This window comes from Argopecten irradians, chromosome 13 (assembly GCF_041381155.1).
Source record: "Argopecten irradians isolate NY chromosome 13, Ai_NY, whole genome shotgun sequence".
Taxonomy (NCBI): domain Eukaryota; kingdom Metazoa; phylum Mollusca; class Bivalvia; order Pectinida; family Pectinidae; genus Argopecten; species Argopecten irradians.
In genome coordinates this window covers 32673302-32688772 of record NC_091146.1, presented here as the reverse complement: position 1 = coordinate 32688772, position 15471 = coordinate 32673302, and the positions used below count along the sequence as shown (strand labels likewise).

General features: G+C 36.8%; 1 protein-coding gene across 2 annotated transcripts; it reads right to left on the bottom strand.

Moving 5' to 3' along the window:
* Nucleotides 1-3458: 3458 nt before the first annotated feature.
* Nucleotides 3459-15444, bottom strand: LOC138305961 (uncharacterized). 2 transcript variants are annotated; one of them, XM_069246266.1, is made up of 8 exons: nucleotides 15415-15444; nucleotides 14781-15126; nucleotides 14315-14365; nucleotides 13449-13628; nucleotides 12977-13090; nucleotides 11467-11517; nucleotides 5897-5926; nucleotides 3459-5702 (listed from the first exon to the last, which is right to left on the bottom strand). In XM_069246266.1, exons 2-8 carry the CDS (start codon nucleotides 15103-15105, stop codon nucleotides 3478-3480), a joined length of 2976 nt encoding a protein of 991 aa, XP_069102367.1. In that variant the 5' UTR covers nucleotides 15106-15126; nucleotides 15415-15444; the 3' UTR covers nucleotides 3459-3477. The 2 variants fall into 2 exon arrangements, with proteins under 2 accessions (XP_069102367.1, XP_069102368.1); XM_069246267.1 differs by lacking the exon at nucleotides 15415-15444 and adding an exon at nucleotides 15371-15389.
* Between the last annotated feature and the right edge of the window lie 27 nt (nucleotides 15445-15471).

The window sequence follows — 15471 nt, the reverse complement described above, 5'->3', positions numbered from 1 at the left end:
GAATGTATGTAACATTTGGTTTGTAAAATGACGTTGACGTTTTTCATGATGTTATTTTACCTCCGCTATTTAACGTCATTTTTGACGACGGCATCATTGAAGTTAGTTGTATAACTCTTTATTTTTTTAAATTGATGAATGATACAGATGTCTGTTATATATGCTTTACATATATATTGCAATTTAATTTTTTACATTTAATGGGCTACCACGTATAAGTAGCATGCCTTCAATCAAAGTACTCAAAGTACTGCAAATACAACGCAGCAGAAACAGAAAAATAAAATGAAATCAAATGAATTTCCAAAATCAAAATATATAAACCATATTATAAAGACTTTGATATCAATTATTTCAAGAACATTCAACTGATCACAGAAAATACATATGTTTTGTTTGACATTTTTCTTAATTAAAGTTCCTACATGAAAATTATAAAGAAAACAAAAAGTCTTCATTAAAATGGGTTCTTATCCTTAATATACTCTTGTTTCATATGTTGCACATACACTTATTTTGGTAAAACCATGCACATATGAGGGCAGCCTTATACGTTATTTTGCCTTTACCTAAGATCTGTGTTTAACATTCATTTAAAAACATTATTTTAAAGTACACAAAAAGGGCATATGATTAGTTTACTTTAAAACTCTAACGTCTATAAGCCTAAGATAGTAAGGGATCATTAACAGAGATTATGTAAGTTGGACAGAGGAGTCACCAGCGGGCAGCAGTTGACCTAGATGTGTATTATATAACACTCTGTGTGTTCTATACACACTCTGTGTATTCTACCAATCAGAAGGAAGTCTTCCCGTGGCTACTGATTGGTCCAAAGGAATATTATTCAATGAATAGGGAATTTATGAATGGAAGTTTATGAATGAAATGGTTCAAGAGGTCACCACTAGATGTCATTGTAGGGCAAGTCCTACTAAGTCCTACACATCAATAGTAAACCGGATAGCATTAATACAACCGCTAGTCGCGTTGTATTAAAAACTAAAACCCAACACAACTATAGTAATACATGATGTGCACGTTTCCAGTGGTTATCCAGTCTAGAAACTGCAACTAGCTGTTAAATGAATGGATAGTCATACAGACAGAGCAACATACACATTTGTTGTTTAGATTCATTTATTTAATACACATAACGTTTTAATTAAAGCACTTTCAGCTCATAATGTTTTCATAATTTTACTTTAAGTTTTTTTTTTTTTTTTTTTTTTAAAGGGCCACTACCTTTCCGAAACGGCTTTTAATTTCTAAAATAGGAATGTAAAACGAGATCAATAATTTTGTAGAGTCGCAGAAGTTATTAACTATACGTTTACTAGCACACTTATCATCACCTTCAGAACTGTTTAATTAGAATACATAAAATGTTAATTTTCATAACGCGGGTCGTTTTATGTTTCCCGCCGTCGTCCTAAATGCCGCGCAGTAGTTAACTACATGTATCACTGCGCCAGACGGCAAAACAGCGAAATGAATCTCCACTGTTATCGTACATTAGACAGGAAATCTTGCATATGTTTGGTGTTGTAACCTCATCTTAAGCCATCGATATATATTTTCTTTTGTTATTAATGTTTTTAAGAAACCTTTAAATTTTGCTCCGGAAAGGTAGTGGGCCTTGAAATTTGGGACATGTTAATAGCCAACACTACCGTAATAATATTACAAGAGGCCCATGGGCCTTACCAGTCATCTGACTATAGGTACAATACACCATAGTCCTTAAAAGATTTTAGTCATTTTGACCCCTGTGATACTGAATGAAGATCAAGGTCATTTTTTTATAACAAGTATGATAGCCCTTCATCCCAGCATGTCACAAACCCCAATATCAGGTCACTAGGCCTTTTAGTTATTCACAAACAGTCATTTTAAGATTTTAGCCTATTTGACCCATGTGACCTTGGATGAAGGTCAAAGTCATTCCATTGAACAAACTTGGTAGCTCTTCATCCCAGTATGTCACAGGCCCAATATCAGGTCTCTGGGCCTCCTGGTTATTCTCAAGAAGTCGTTTAAAAATATTAACCTATTTGACCCCTGTAACCTTGAAGACAGCCAAGGTCATTAATTTGAACAAACTTGGTAGTCCTTCATCAAAGCATGCTGCAGGCCCAATATGAGTATTCTGGGTCTTTCCGTTCTTAAAATGTTGTTTAAAGATTTTAGCCTATTTGACCCCTGTGACTTTGAATGTAGGTCAAAGTCATTCATTTGAACACACTTGGTAGCCCTTCATCCCAGCATGTTGCAGGCCCAATATGAGAACCCTGAGCCTTTCGGTTCTTGAAAAGAAGTTGTTAAACGATTTTAGCCTTTTTGACCCTGTGACCTTGAATGAAGGTCAAGGTCATTTATTTTAACAAACTTGGTAGCACGTCATCCCAGCATGCTACAGGTCAAATATCAGTACCCTGGGCCTTCTGGGTCTTGAGAAGAAGTAGTTTAAAGATTTTAGCCTTTTTGACCCATGTGACCTTGAATGAAGGTCAAGGTCATTCATTTGAACAAACTTGGTAGCCCTTTGTCCCAGCATGCTACAGGCCAAATATCAGTACCCTGGGCCTTCTGGGTCTTGAGAAGAAGTAGTTTAAAGATTTTAGCCTATTTGACCCCTGTAACCTTGAATGAATGTCAAGGTCATTTATTTGAACAAACTTATTCACAAACAGTTATTTCAAGATTTTAGCCTATTTGACCCCTGTGACCTTGGATGAAGGTCAAGGTCATTCAATTGAACAAACTTGGTAGCCCTTCATCCCAGCATGCTACAGGCCAAATATCAGTATTCCGGGCCTTTTGGTTCTTGAGAAGAAGTCATTTGAAGATTTTAGCCTAATTGACCCCTGTGATCTAAATGAAGGTCAAGGTCATTCATTTGAACAAACTTGATAGCCCTTTATCTAAGCATGCTACAGACCCAATATCAGTACCCTTGGCCTTCTGGTTCTTGAGAAGAATTCGTTTAAAGAGTTTAGCCTTTTTGACCCCTGTGACCTTGAATGAAGGTCAAGGTCATTCATTTGAACAAACTTGGTAGCCCTCCATCCCAGTATGTCACAGGCCTAGTATCAGGTCCCTAGGCCTCATGGTTATTAAAAAGAAGTCGTATAATGATTTTAGCCTATATGACTGGTGACCTTGAATGAAGGCCGGACAGACGAGGGACGCTGCACCACAGCATAAGCTCACTCGTCCATCGGGGAGGTGAGCTAAAAAATCATTCAAAAATATAATTCGGTTCCAACAAAACTGGACAAAACAGAAAATTGCCCCTTCTGTTTAACACCCATAACTCACAAGGGACTCCGACCTGACCTTAATCATATGTCATATCATGATGTCCTAACCCCCTAGGTCCCTGTAATACAGCGTGCAGTTAAGCAAGTTGCTGTTTGTTCTATCTGATCTACAACAATTATACCTAAAACAAGAACTCTACAAATGATATTGTTTTTATTTAGAAAACACTTCCATAAGATGGTCATACAAAGGGTTGTTTACTGTTCTCAATTTCGCTAAGTCTAAAACAGAATTCCCCCACCTATCCAGTATAGTTTTAATATCATAATTCTGTTTTAACGATTCAGTGAGTTTTCTTACATAACCCTCACATTCAATAAACCAGTCTACATCTGTTTTAAACATAGCTATATGATGTAGACAATGACGGCCGAACATATCTGAACACGCCGTCATGGCGGGATAAGTCCTACAGATATACACACACAAATCTTTATTACCTTCCGACACACAACTCAAATGTAATACAGTACTCCTTTTGTCATCCACCAACTGACACATGTACTGACTACACACACAATTTCTATGTACCAAACTATCTATTCTCTCACATTTGTGTTGCTCATCCTCGACTCTACACAAATATTTAAGTACAGTTTTTTCTACTGTCTGGAAAATAGAACAGTTTCCTGTAACCGCTGCCACGTGGAGCGGTGTTTTTCCTGACACATCAGTATTATGTACGAGGTGAGGGTAATCCTGACACAAAACAGTGACCATCTCTTCTCTCTTTCTCTCACACGCGAAATGTAGGGTATTATTACCAAATTCATCCCTCCCTGTAGGAGTGACACCATACTGTAGTACTGTATTGTACAGGTCCATACTCCCTCCATTCACCACATCTAACATTGTTTTCTGGTCAGGTTTTACCCCGATACTGAGCAGATACATACCACACTTAGATGATCCAGACTTACATGCTTTATTTAACAATTCCTGTTTTATCTCATCATTCAAGTAACCAACAACAAAATGTAGGACATCCACATCTCCCTCACCATCCTCATCACCTCTTGTAATCAATCTCCACCAATCTGTGTCCTTGTCAGGTTTCACACCTTTTTTCAATAGATACAATGCTAATTCAACTAATCCAGAATAACATGCTTTATTCAATATGTTGAGTTTATTAACCTCTTTCTCATCCAAAAGCTTGTCAAATATCTCAACAAATACACAATCTTTCCACACATCTAGAGAACCAATCACGGTAGTATCATAACCATACCTCCTCTCCATACAATCAAACTCTCGAAGCAAACGTTCACACAGATCATTGTAATGACCAGATGATATGACAACCATGTCTGTAGATGTTTTTACAGATGTTATATAACTGAGAGCTTTGCTTGGACAATGTTTTATGTAGCCAACAGGTGTTTTCTTTCCGTACAACAGAGCTACTGTGACATATATAGAATCATGATCAAATCTGTACACTTCCTCACCAAACCAATGTTTCTCCTTCTTTACCAAAAACCCTATTAGCTTATCTAAACTCTTTCTTACAAAACCTATTTGTTTTTTCTCATTCTCCAGGTTAATTTGATCTTCACTATCAACTAATTCAATGCTAAATGCTTGTTCTAACAAAGTTTTGTCTATTTTATTCCCATTTGGCTGCAGATTATTTACCTTTATTTCCCCACCATTGAGGAAAAGAAAAAGAATGGCAGGACATTCTGGTAAATTTGACAGAGCTTCTATGAAAAACTGAACTGGTTTCTCAAAAAAATCTGCTCGTTTTTCCTGCAATTCAACAGAATTATAGAAAAGCTGACAACATTGAGGGAATCCAATGTGAGGTGCATAACCTAGAATTTTTTCCTCTTCTTCCTCTGTCCATGTCAGATTTGTTGGCGTGTACATTGCTAATAGTTTTTGTTTTTCACCCTTGATTTTGTACTCATTTGAGCTTAGATCAATAATGTTGTCATTTTTAAAAACTGTCCCTCGAGAATTTTTTGCCAAGACATTAAATATTTCATTTCGAATTGTGATAAGTAAATAATTTGTCTGGTTCTGTTTATTAACAAAAAGTGTTTCTACATTTTTAAGCCTTTTGTTCCACTCTTGTACATCCAATCGACCAATGTCTCTCTCGCCAAATATGTCATCAATTACACATGCTAGGCTAGAATTTGGAGCTATTAACTTCAAATCCTTAATTTCATCAATCTTAATAGGATTTCTGCATTGCTGCTCCTCAGCCAGCCAGTGTAATAGTTGGAAGGCAGTAGACGTTTTCCCGTCCCCTGTGTTCCCCTTGATCACTAAGACTCTGTTCTTTCGGAGCTTGTCTTGAGCATCCTGGTACGCTTTGGTCTGTATGAACTGTTTTTCTTTTTCTGTCCTAATCATGTTAATAGTTGTTTCTAATAAAGACAAAAATAGACAAAACAGCTTGTAAAAGTTGCTGAAATTGTCACAATATAAAATTGTATTGTTGAGTCAAGGATTGCTTATTACTCTTAAATACTGTTAATATCTTTACATCCTCACGCTGTACTAACATATAGTAAATACATCAATGTATAAGCTGTACTAACATATTATAGTAAAGACTCACCTATTACAGGTAAAAGGTCAGAATGGATCTCTGTAAAATAATAAAAAAGAACATTTTACATGTATGTATAATTCAGTTATATATATACTCTTCTATTTTTTCACACAACTTGTCTACGATATTGTTGCACTCTGTTTCAATACCAAATAAATGTTCCTGATTCGACCAAATAAGCATCCAGGGCAGTTAATAACGAACAAGGGTCTCGGAGCGCCTGTATCGCTCACCTGGTAAAACTAAGGAATGCCATAAAGCGAGTTTAGGTTTTATTAGTTTATTGTCCTATTAACAGCCAGGGTCAGGACGTGCCAGCTTTGTTTGTGGAGGAAAGCCATAGTACCAAGAGACAAAAGGCCCATGGGCCTTAACGGTCATCTGACTCATGGCACAAAACAACAAAGTCACAGTATAAAGTATTGGTTAACGATTAATATAAACAATTCAAGGAACTCCTCAGTTGAATATGTAAGTTTCTGAAAAAGGTAAATGTCATTTATTGAACAAACTTGGTAGCCCTTCATCCAAATATGGTCGAAACCCATTCAAGGATTAATATAAGGAGGAGTCAGATTTTAAAGCCAAATTTCAGCAAAGCTCCCTTTTTTGACCACGGTCATACTATCCCCATGGGTCTTACCTCGGTCCTTTATAAAATATGATTGTCCTTACCTAAAGTTCCCCCTTCTGAATCAATCAAAACCACTACAGACCAATTTTCATTAAGATCGGAGACTGAAACCTTAAAACAGGAAGTGGGCCAGCGGCCATCTTGGAATACCAAAATCTTTATGAAAATGTTTGCATGTTGTTCGGCATCAATTAAAACCCCTATAAACCAATTTTCATTGAGATCGGAGACTGAAACCTTAAAACAGGAAGTGGGCCAGCGGCCATCTTGGAATACCAAAATCTTTATGAAAATGTTTGCATGTTGTTCGGCATCAATTAAAACCCCTATAGACCAATTTTCATTGAGATCGGAGACTGAAACCTTAAAACAGGAAGTGGGCCAGCGACCATCTTGGAATACCAAAATCTTTACGAAAATGTTTGCATGTTGTTCGGCATCAATTAAAACCCCTATAGACCAATTTTCATTGAGATCGGAGACTGAAACCTTAAAACAGGAAGTGGGCCAGCGGCCATCTTGGAATACCAAAATCTTTACGAAAATGTTTGCATGTTGTTCGGCATCAATTAAAACCCCTATAGAGCAATTTTCATTGAGATCGGAGACTGAAACCTTAAAACAGGAAGTGGGCCAGCGGCCATCTTGGAATACCAAAATCTTTACGAAAATGTTTGCATGTTGTTCGGCATCAATTAAAACCTCTATAGACCAATTTTTATTGAGATCAAGACTGAAACCTTAAAACAGGAAGTGAGCCAGCTAAAATTAAGAAAATTTGCCCTTTTGGGGCCCCACCCCTCAGTTCCTAGGCTTCAGACCAGACTCATTTATATAAAATATAATTGTGTTTCCCCAATGATGCTTCACACCAAATATGGATAAAATTCATCCAAGGATGGAGGAGGAGTAGGATTTTAAAGCTAAAATTAAGAAAATTTCCCCATTTGGGGCCCAACCCCTCAGCCCCTAGGGGTCGGACCAGGCTCATTTGTAATATGATTGTCCTTCCCCAATGATGTTTCACAACAAATATGGATGAAATCCATCCAAGGATGAAGGAGGAGAAGGATTTTAAAGCTAAAATTAAGAAAATTTCCCCATTTGGGGCCCCACCTCTCAGCCCCTAGGGGTCGGACCAGGCTCATTTATATCAAATATGATTGTCCGTCCCAAATGATGTTTCACATCAAATATGGATGAAATCCATCCAAGGATGAAGGAGGAGTAGGATTTTAAAGCTAAAATTAAGAAAATTTGCCCTTTGGGGGCCCCACCCCTCAGCCCCTAGGGGTTGGACCACGCTCATTTATATAAAATATGATTGTCCGTCCCAAATAATGTTTCACACCAAATATGGATGAAATCCATCCAAGGATGAAGGAGAAGTAGGATTTTAAAGCTAAAATTAAGAAAATTTGCCCTTTTGGGGCCCCACCCCTCAGCCCCTAGGGGTCGGACCAGGCTCATTTATATAAAATATGATTGTCCATCCCAAATGATGTTTCACACCAAATATGGATGAAATCCATCCAAGGATGAAGGAGGAGTAGGTTTTTAAAGCTAAAATTAAGAAAATTTGCCCTTTTGGGGCCCCACCATTCAGCCCCTAAGGGTCGGACTAAGCTCATTTATATAAAATATGATTGTCCTTCATCAATATTGTTTCACACCAAATATTGATGAAATCCATCCAAGGATGAAGGAGGAGTAGGATTTTAAAGCTAAAATAAGAAAATTGCCCTTTGGGGCCCACCCCTCAGCCCCTAGGGTGGACCACGCTTTTATATAAAATATATTGTCCGGTTTCACACCATGAAATCCATCCAAGGATGAAGGAGAAGTAGGATTTTAAAGCTAAAATAAGAAAATTTGCCTTTTTGGGGCCCCACCCCTCAGCCCCTAGGGGTCTCAAATATATAAAATATGAATGTCCTTACCTAATGATGTTTCACACTAAATATGGATGAAATCCATCCAAGGATGAAGGAGGAGTAGGATTTTAAAGCTAAAATAAGAAAATTTGCCCTTTTGGGGCCCCACCCCTCAGCCCCTAGGGGTCGGACCAGGCTCATTTATATAAAATATGATTGTCCTTCCCCAATGATGTTTCAAACCAAATATGGATGAAATCCATCCAAGGATGAAGGAGGAGTAGGATTTTAAAGCTAAAATTAAGAAAATTTGCCCTTTTGTGGCCCCGCCCCTCTGACCCTAGGGGTCGGACCAGGCTCATTTATATAAAACATGATTGTCCTTCCCTAATGAAGTTTCACACCAAATATGGATGAAATCCATCCAAGGATGAAGGAGGAGTAGGATTTTAAAGCTAAAATTAAGAAAATTTGCCCTTTTGGGGCCCCACCATTCAGCCCCTAAGGGTCGGACTAAGCTCATTTATATAAAAATATGATTGTCCTTCATCAATATTGTTTCACACCAAATATTGATGAAATCCATCCAAGGATGAAGGAGGAGTAGGATTTTAAAGCTTAAAATAAGAAAATTCGCCCTTTTGGGGCCCCACCCCTCAGCCCCTAGGGGTCACACCTATCTCAAATATATAAAATATGAATGTCCTTACCTAATGATGTTTCACACTAAATATGGATGAAATCCATCCAAGGATGAAGGAGGAGTAGGATTTTAAAGCTAAAATAAGAAAATTTGCCCTTTTGGGGCCCCACCCCTCAGCCCCTAGGGGTCGGACCAGGCTCATTTATATAAAATATGATTGTCCTTCCCCAATGATGTTTAAACCAAATATGGATGAAATCCATCCAAGGATGAAGGAGGAGTAGGATTTTAAAGCTAAAATAAGAAAATTTGCCCTTTTGGGGCCCCACCCCTCGCCCCTAGGGGTCGGACCAGGCTCATTTATATAAAATATGATTGTCCTTCCCATGATGTTTTAAACCAAATATGGATGAAATCCATCCAAGGATGAAGGAGGAGTAGGATTTTAAAGCTAAAATTAAGAAAATTTGCCCTTTTGTGGCCCCGCCCCTCTGACCCTAGGGGTCGGACCAGGCTCATTTATATAAAATATGATTGTCCTTCCCTAATGATGCTTCAAACCAAATATGGATGAAATCCATCAAAGGATGAAGGAGGAGTAGGCTTTTGTATAAAAAGCCATATGACCTTCGTCAGATGACCTAAAAAACCACGGGCTAGCAGTAAGTACCTGACAAATAAAAAGCCCCACATGGGATAAAAACTCTTGACTCAGAGGTGGAGGGCTTGTGGTAATTATGTTGAGACAGTTTAACCACTCAGCCACCACGTAAAAGTATAGACTATTAGATTTTATCACATAACTGACCCGTCGAGCCATGTCATATAATTATGTGACCACATACATGAGAGGCTGTCCTTACATGACTCTGGCTGTTTATAGGACGTTAATTAATCAAACAAATAAACAAACAAGAGGTCCATGGGCCTTTACGGTCATCTGACTCATGGCACAAAACAACAAAGTCACAGTATAAAGTAGTGGTTAACAATTAATATAAATAATACAAGGAACTCCTTAGTTGAATATGTAAGTTTCTGAAATAGGTAAATGTCATTTGTTGAACAAACTTGGTAGCCCTTCATCCATATATGGTTGTAACCCATTCAAGGATTAATATAAGGAGTCAGATTTTAAAGCCAAATTTCAGCTAAGCTCCCAGTTTGGACCTCTGCTGTTCTATCCCCATGGGTCTTGGCCTAGTCCTTTATAAAATATGATTGTCATCACCTAAAGTTCCCCCTTCTGAATCAATTAAAACGCCTATAGACCAATTTTCATTGAGATCTGGAATGAACCTGAACACAGGAAGTGGGCCAGCAGCCATCTTGAAATACCAAAATTTTTACGAAAATGTTTGCATGTTGTTCGGCATCAATTAAAACCCCTATAGACCAATTTTCATTAAGATCAGAGACTGAAACCTTAAAACAGGAAATGGGCCAGCGGCCATCTTGGAATACAATAATCTTTACGAAAATGTTTGCACTTGTTCGGCATCAATTAAAACCCCTATAGACCAATTTCCATTGAGATCACAGACTGAAACCTGAAAACAGGAAGTGGGCCAGCTAAAATTAAGAAAATTTGCCCTTTTGGGGCCCCACTCCTCAGCCCCTACGGATCGGACCAGGCTCATTTATATAAAATATGATTGTCCTTCCCCAATGATGTTTAACACCAAATATAAATGAAATCCATCCAAGGATGAAGGAGGAGTAGGATTTTAAAGCTTAAAATAAGATAATTTGCCCATTTGGGGCCCCACCCCTCAGCCTCTAGGGGTCTGACCTATCTCAAATATATAAAATATGAATGTCCTTACCTAATGATGTTTCACACTAAATATGGATGAAATCCATCCAAGGATGAAGGAGGAGTAGGATTTTAAAGCTAAAATAAGAAAATTTGCCCTTTTGAGGCCCTGCCCCTCAGCCCCTTGGGGTCGGACCAGGCTCATTTATATAAAATATGATTGTCCTTCCCCAATGATGTTTCAAACCAAATATGGATGGAATCCATCAAAGGATGAAGGAGGAGTAGGCTTTCGTATAAATAGTCTTACGCACGGCGGACAGCGCATGGCGGACGGCGCATGGCGCACGACGACGGTCGAAACACGATGACAATAGGTCATCCTGACCTTTGGTCAGATGACCTAACAAAATGTAGATTCTATCCTAGTAGCATTTTAAAGGAAATGTTGCCGGACAGACGAGTGGATGATAGGCGCTGCCTCATCATGATATAAACACACAGACCCTTTAGGCCTGGTGAGCTAAAAATCCCTTATTTTGATATTAAAATTAATCCAATATATTTCTGTATTACAATATCTTCCATACGACTAGTTATATTGCATTAACTGCTACTGCATGCTCAGTATTGCTTTATTTTATCCAAATTTTCACCTATGAAACTTACTTTGGGAGTGACCTGAGCTTGCTGCAGAGGGATCTGCGACAGGAGGACCACCTAGAAAACAAGAAACTTATTATGTTTCTCAGATTCATAACATTTCATCATGAACATGTTTTTTATGTAGACCAACCAATTATGAATTACAGTGTGAACCTAAATGATAAAAGAAATATTGACTTGGTGTTTCTAAAAATAGCAACATCAGGTCGATATTCTATATATCAAACTTAACATGTCAATGTACTAGCTAATGATAATAGTTGAGCTTATCTAGCTACTATATATCAATAAGCTAGTAAAGCTTTATTAAGCACAAACAAATTATATGATTTTTACTGGTTCCCAACTGTTATTAGTAAGTGCAGGGCATCCAGTAGGATCAAAATCTCAAGAGTCAGTGACCCTTGGCTGTAAAATCCTGAGGGTCAAATCAAATTCCTGAGGGTCAAAATATTAAACTTAAGGGTCAATTATTAATCGCGTTAGAATTCGGTTATATTTAAATATTAAATTTTATAACCAATAACATTGATAATGATTAAAAAAGTTAATATGACTTATTATGTTTCTATAGCAAAAAAAAAAAAAAAAAATGATAATAATTATTATATAAAATATTGATTAACTCAAGTATTCATGTAAATATTTTGATTTTTTAATTATATTTGATTATCTAAATTCTGGAAAATTTAAAAGACATTTTTGAGCTTCTGATCATAAATATATTATTTAATCAACAACATCATTTTATAAAAAAAAATGATGATTTTTTACAAAAAAAAATAGTCTGTATTATAAATCATTGTTACGACTGCTATTTTTTGTTTGAAATCAAAATGTTATTAATTCAGCTGTATTTCTAAAACGATCTTTTAAAAATAAAGACATTGTTTTTGCGTTTCCACGTCAAACAACTTTTCATATTTGCCGCCAAAAACATATTAGAAACTTTAACAGGAACGATTTACACTTCTCACACTCCAACACTGATGGTTTACCTGTGCTCCAATTAGCAAATTACGGTCAGAGTATGTCACAGTTGAGTGAATCTTTTAATTGGCTTGGGGTATTCTACCAATTAGTGTCACTGACCCTTGCTAATATACACTTTATTGGGGGCTGGGCACCACATAATACACACATACACAAGTCTGATGGGCAGTGGTAGTAAAAATGTGAAGCGTCAGATTGACGCACGGCATGCAAAGATCGTGCGTCAAAATAAATTTTGCTGCGTCAATGACCTGAGGTCTCGAGTTAATGGATGCCCTGTAAGTGATATTTGTAGTTGACCTTTGGACCCCAACATCAACCCAACATTGACAGACAGACTTACACTAACACTAAAGTCCATTCAGTTTCACTGGAGGGCTTGTGGTAATATGTCAGGACATCTAACTACTCGGCCACCGCAGCCCCAAATAATAAATTAAACATGTTATACTGCAGTATCCGTTGTTGTGTAAAGTGCGTTTATTCCGATAGCATTATGCCACATAATTTACATACAAACCTGGTGGTAAAACTGTTTGTTCCCCGATGGATAGATTCTCAGCATGTTTTACTTTCATAGTCTCAATGTTAAACTCATCTTTATATTCCCTGAGATCATTATAAATGACGGTGACTGAAAAGAGTAAGAAATAAGAATTAGATTGATATACACTGGGTTATCAAATGTTGCTGCTACCTGACTCTCTATATGTAAATATAAATAAAGTAAATTCCAACTGTTTTCACATGAAATGGTTTGAAAATCGTTACAAATATACAAATCCTCAGAATCTATTCCGGTCAAAAGTTTTGCTAGGAACTGTTGCATGCACTTAATTGATACAAATTAGACTTTCATTGCATTTATGATTCAGAAAAACATTTTGTAATTTCTACATAATTTTATTGAAATTAGAAAAACCAAATTTACATTAAATCACACAGATTTTGAGTTTATGCACATATAATCTACGCTGAAAATATTGCCATACGTTGATTGCAATTGCCAGTTGTTGGGTTGGCCACTGCTCCACAAAAGATTTCGGGGTTGGCTATTGTTCCTGCATTTTCACTTGATGCACTACTTTTGGTCTCACCAGCGATGGCAACAGAGATGAAAGACTCCATCAGCTGACTGACTCTCTCGGCTCCAACTTGGTTGATGTTACTATCTGTTATGTTAAACAAATCATCTAGTGTTCAAAATAAATCTTTGTCACAAAAGAATAATTATTTGAGCCATTTTATGTTGTAAAAGCACAAAGATGATGACTGGTGAGATATATTCTTTGTCAGCTAATTACAGAGTAATAATTAATATAATTTATTATGAGCTACTTTGACTTACTAGTTAGTGTAAATGAAATTAATAGTTATTATAGGCCATGGGCTTGGAGGGTCCCACACGCACCGGGGCCCCTAACCTTTGAACCAATTTTGTTCTGAGCCCTTATGACCCACTGATCGCACATCAAAATGTTAGCACTGCATAAGTTAGGGTAAACTTTCGATTATGGTCGCCATTTCGACAAATGAAAAATAGTGATATTATTGACATTTTTCAACCGAATTGGACAGATGAGGTATCAAAATGACCACAATAGAACAACAAATACAGATGAGGACAAAAAATAAATATATGTATCGATTTGTACAAAGGAAATGGAAAATTTGGATTTTAAGATTTTAAGAAATTGATAATACCAGTAGCTGCAATATTTTGTTGGAAGATTTTGTCACCATATGGTGTTAGTAACTTGTTGGAATAATTGGACCAATCAAATTGCTAGGATTGTTGTTAATTTCCATAGCATAAGGCTTTGCCGTACTGTAAGTTTGCTAAAGCCAAATAACACACCTGAATTTGACTGTTGGATAGATTTCCGAACTTGTTTCTCTTGTGATATTCCTACAAGAAAAGCAAAGTTAAAACTATAGTCAATTATTTACCAATGCATGTATACATTAATATTAATCTAATACATTTATATCTGCCTATTTGTTATATATATAGTTCATAACTTTTAACCAGAACTAGGAAATCAAAGCTACCATTTTGAATATTTCACATCATGGCGGACAGTGGACGTAGCACAATTACCAACAAGATGGACAGGCGGACAACATTATTACCGTAGCACACAAGAACTGTTGTAATGCCAGACATTAATATAGCGGTATACAATTCATTAATGTCAGTCAATATATAGCGGTATACAATTCATTAATGTCAGTCAATATATAGCGGTATACAATTCATTAATGTCAGTCAATTAGGTAATTAGAAAATCTTACTTATAAATTTTGAGTGATGCAAAGCTTACCTGAGTTCAGGACATCTCTTATCTCTTGTTCTTCTCTTCTCACATAAGACGCCAAGCTTTTATCAACTTTTTCTAATCGTTCGGTAAAATATTCATAGTGTCCAATGCTGATGTTTTCGTTTTTCTTGAGCTTTAAAAATAGCTCTTGAACAGTTGTAATGTTGATTAAATCTTTTGGCGTGAGGGTACAATCTTTAAATAGTTTTATTAATGACTGAAAGTCGTCTTCCACCATGTGTACACTCAGATAGTCAGCAAGGAGATTATGTTTGAAAATGGCTTCCTCATTGATCTCCTCTGTCCTGGTTTCTCGCTTGGCTGCCATTTTTGAAGTGTTAATCTAAATCTGAAATAGTTATACAAATAATATGTTAGGTTTACTAGAAATCTTGTCACATTAATTTATAGGACTGAAACGATTAGTCGAATAATCAGAGGCGATTAGATTAATGAAACTAATCGCTGATAATTGAAACAGTACCAGTAAATTAAAACAGGAAGCAATATGCCCATGTGCACTCTGGCCTCAAGATTGATCTCTCTAAACCCACACTAAAACTGATCCCAGAAAGAATAAAGCGCGAACTTACTTAAGTGTAATTAAGATAATCTGACTGATCCGACAGATATTTACCTTTTGATTCCGGGATATTCAGTAGATTAAGGAAGTGCGCGGTTACAAATCTTTGGT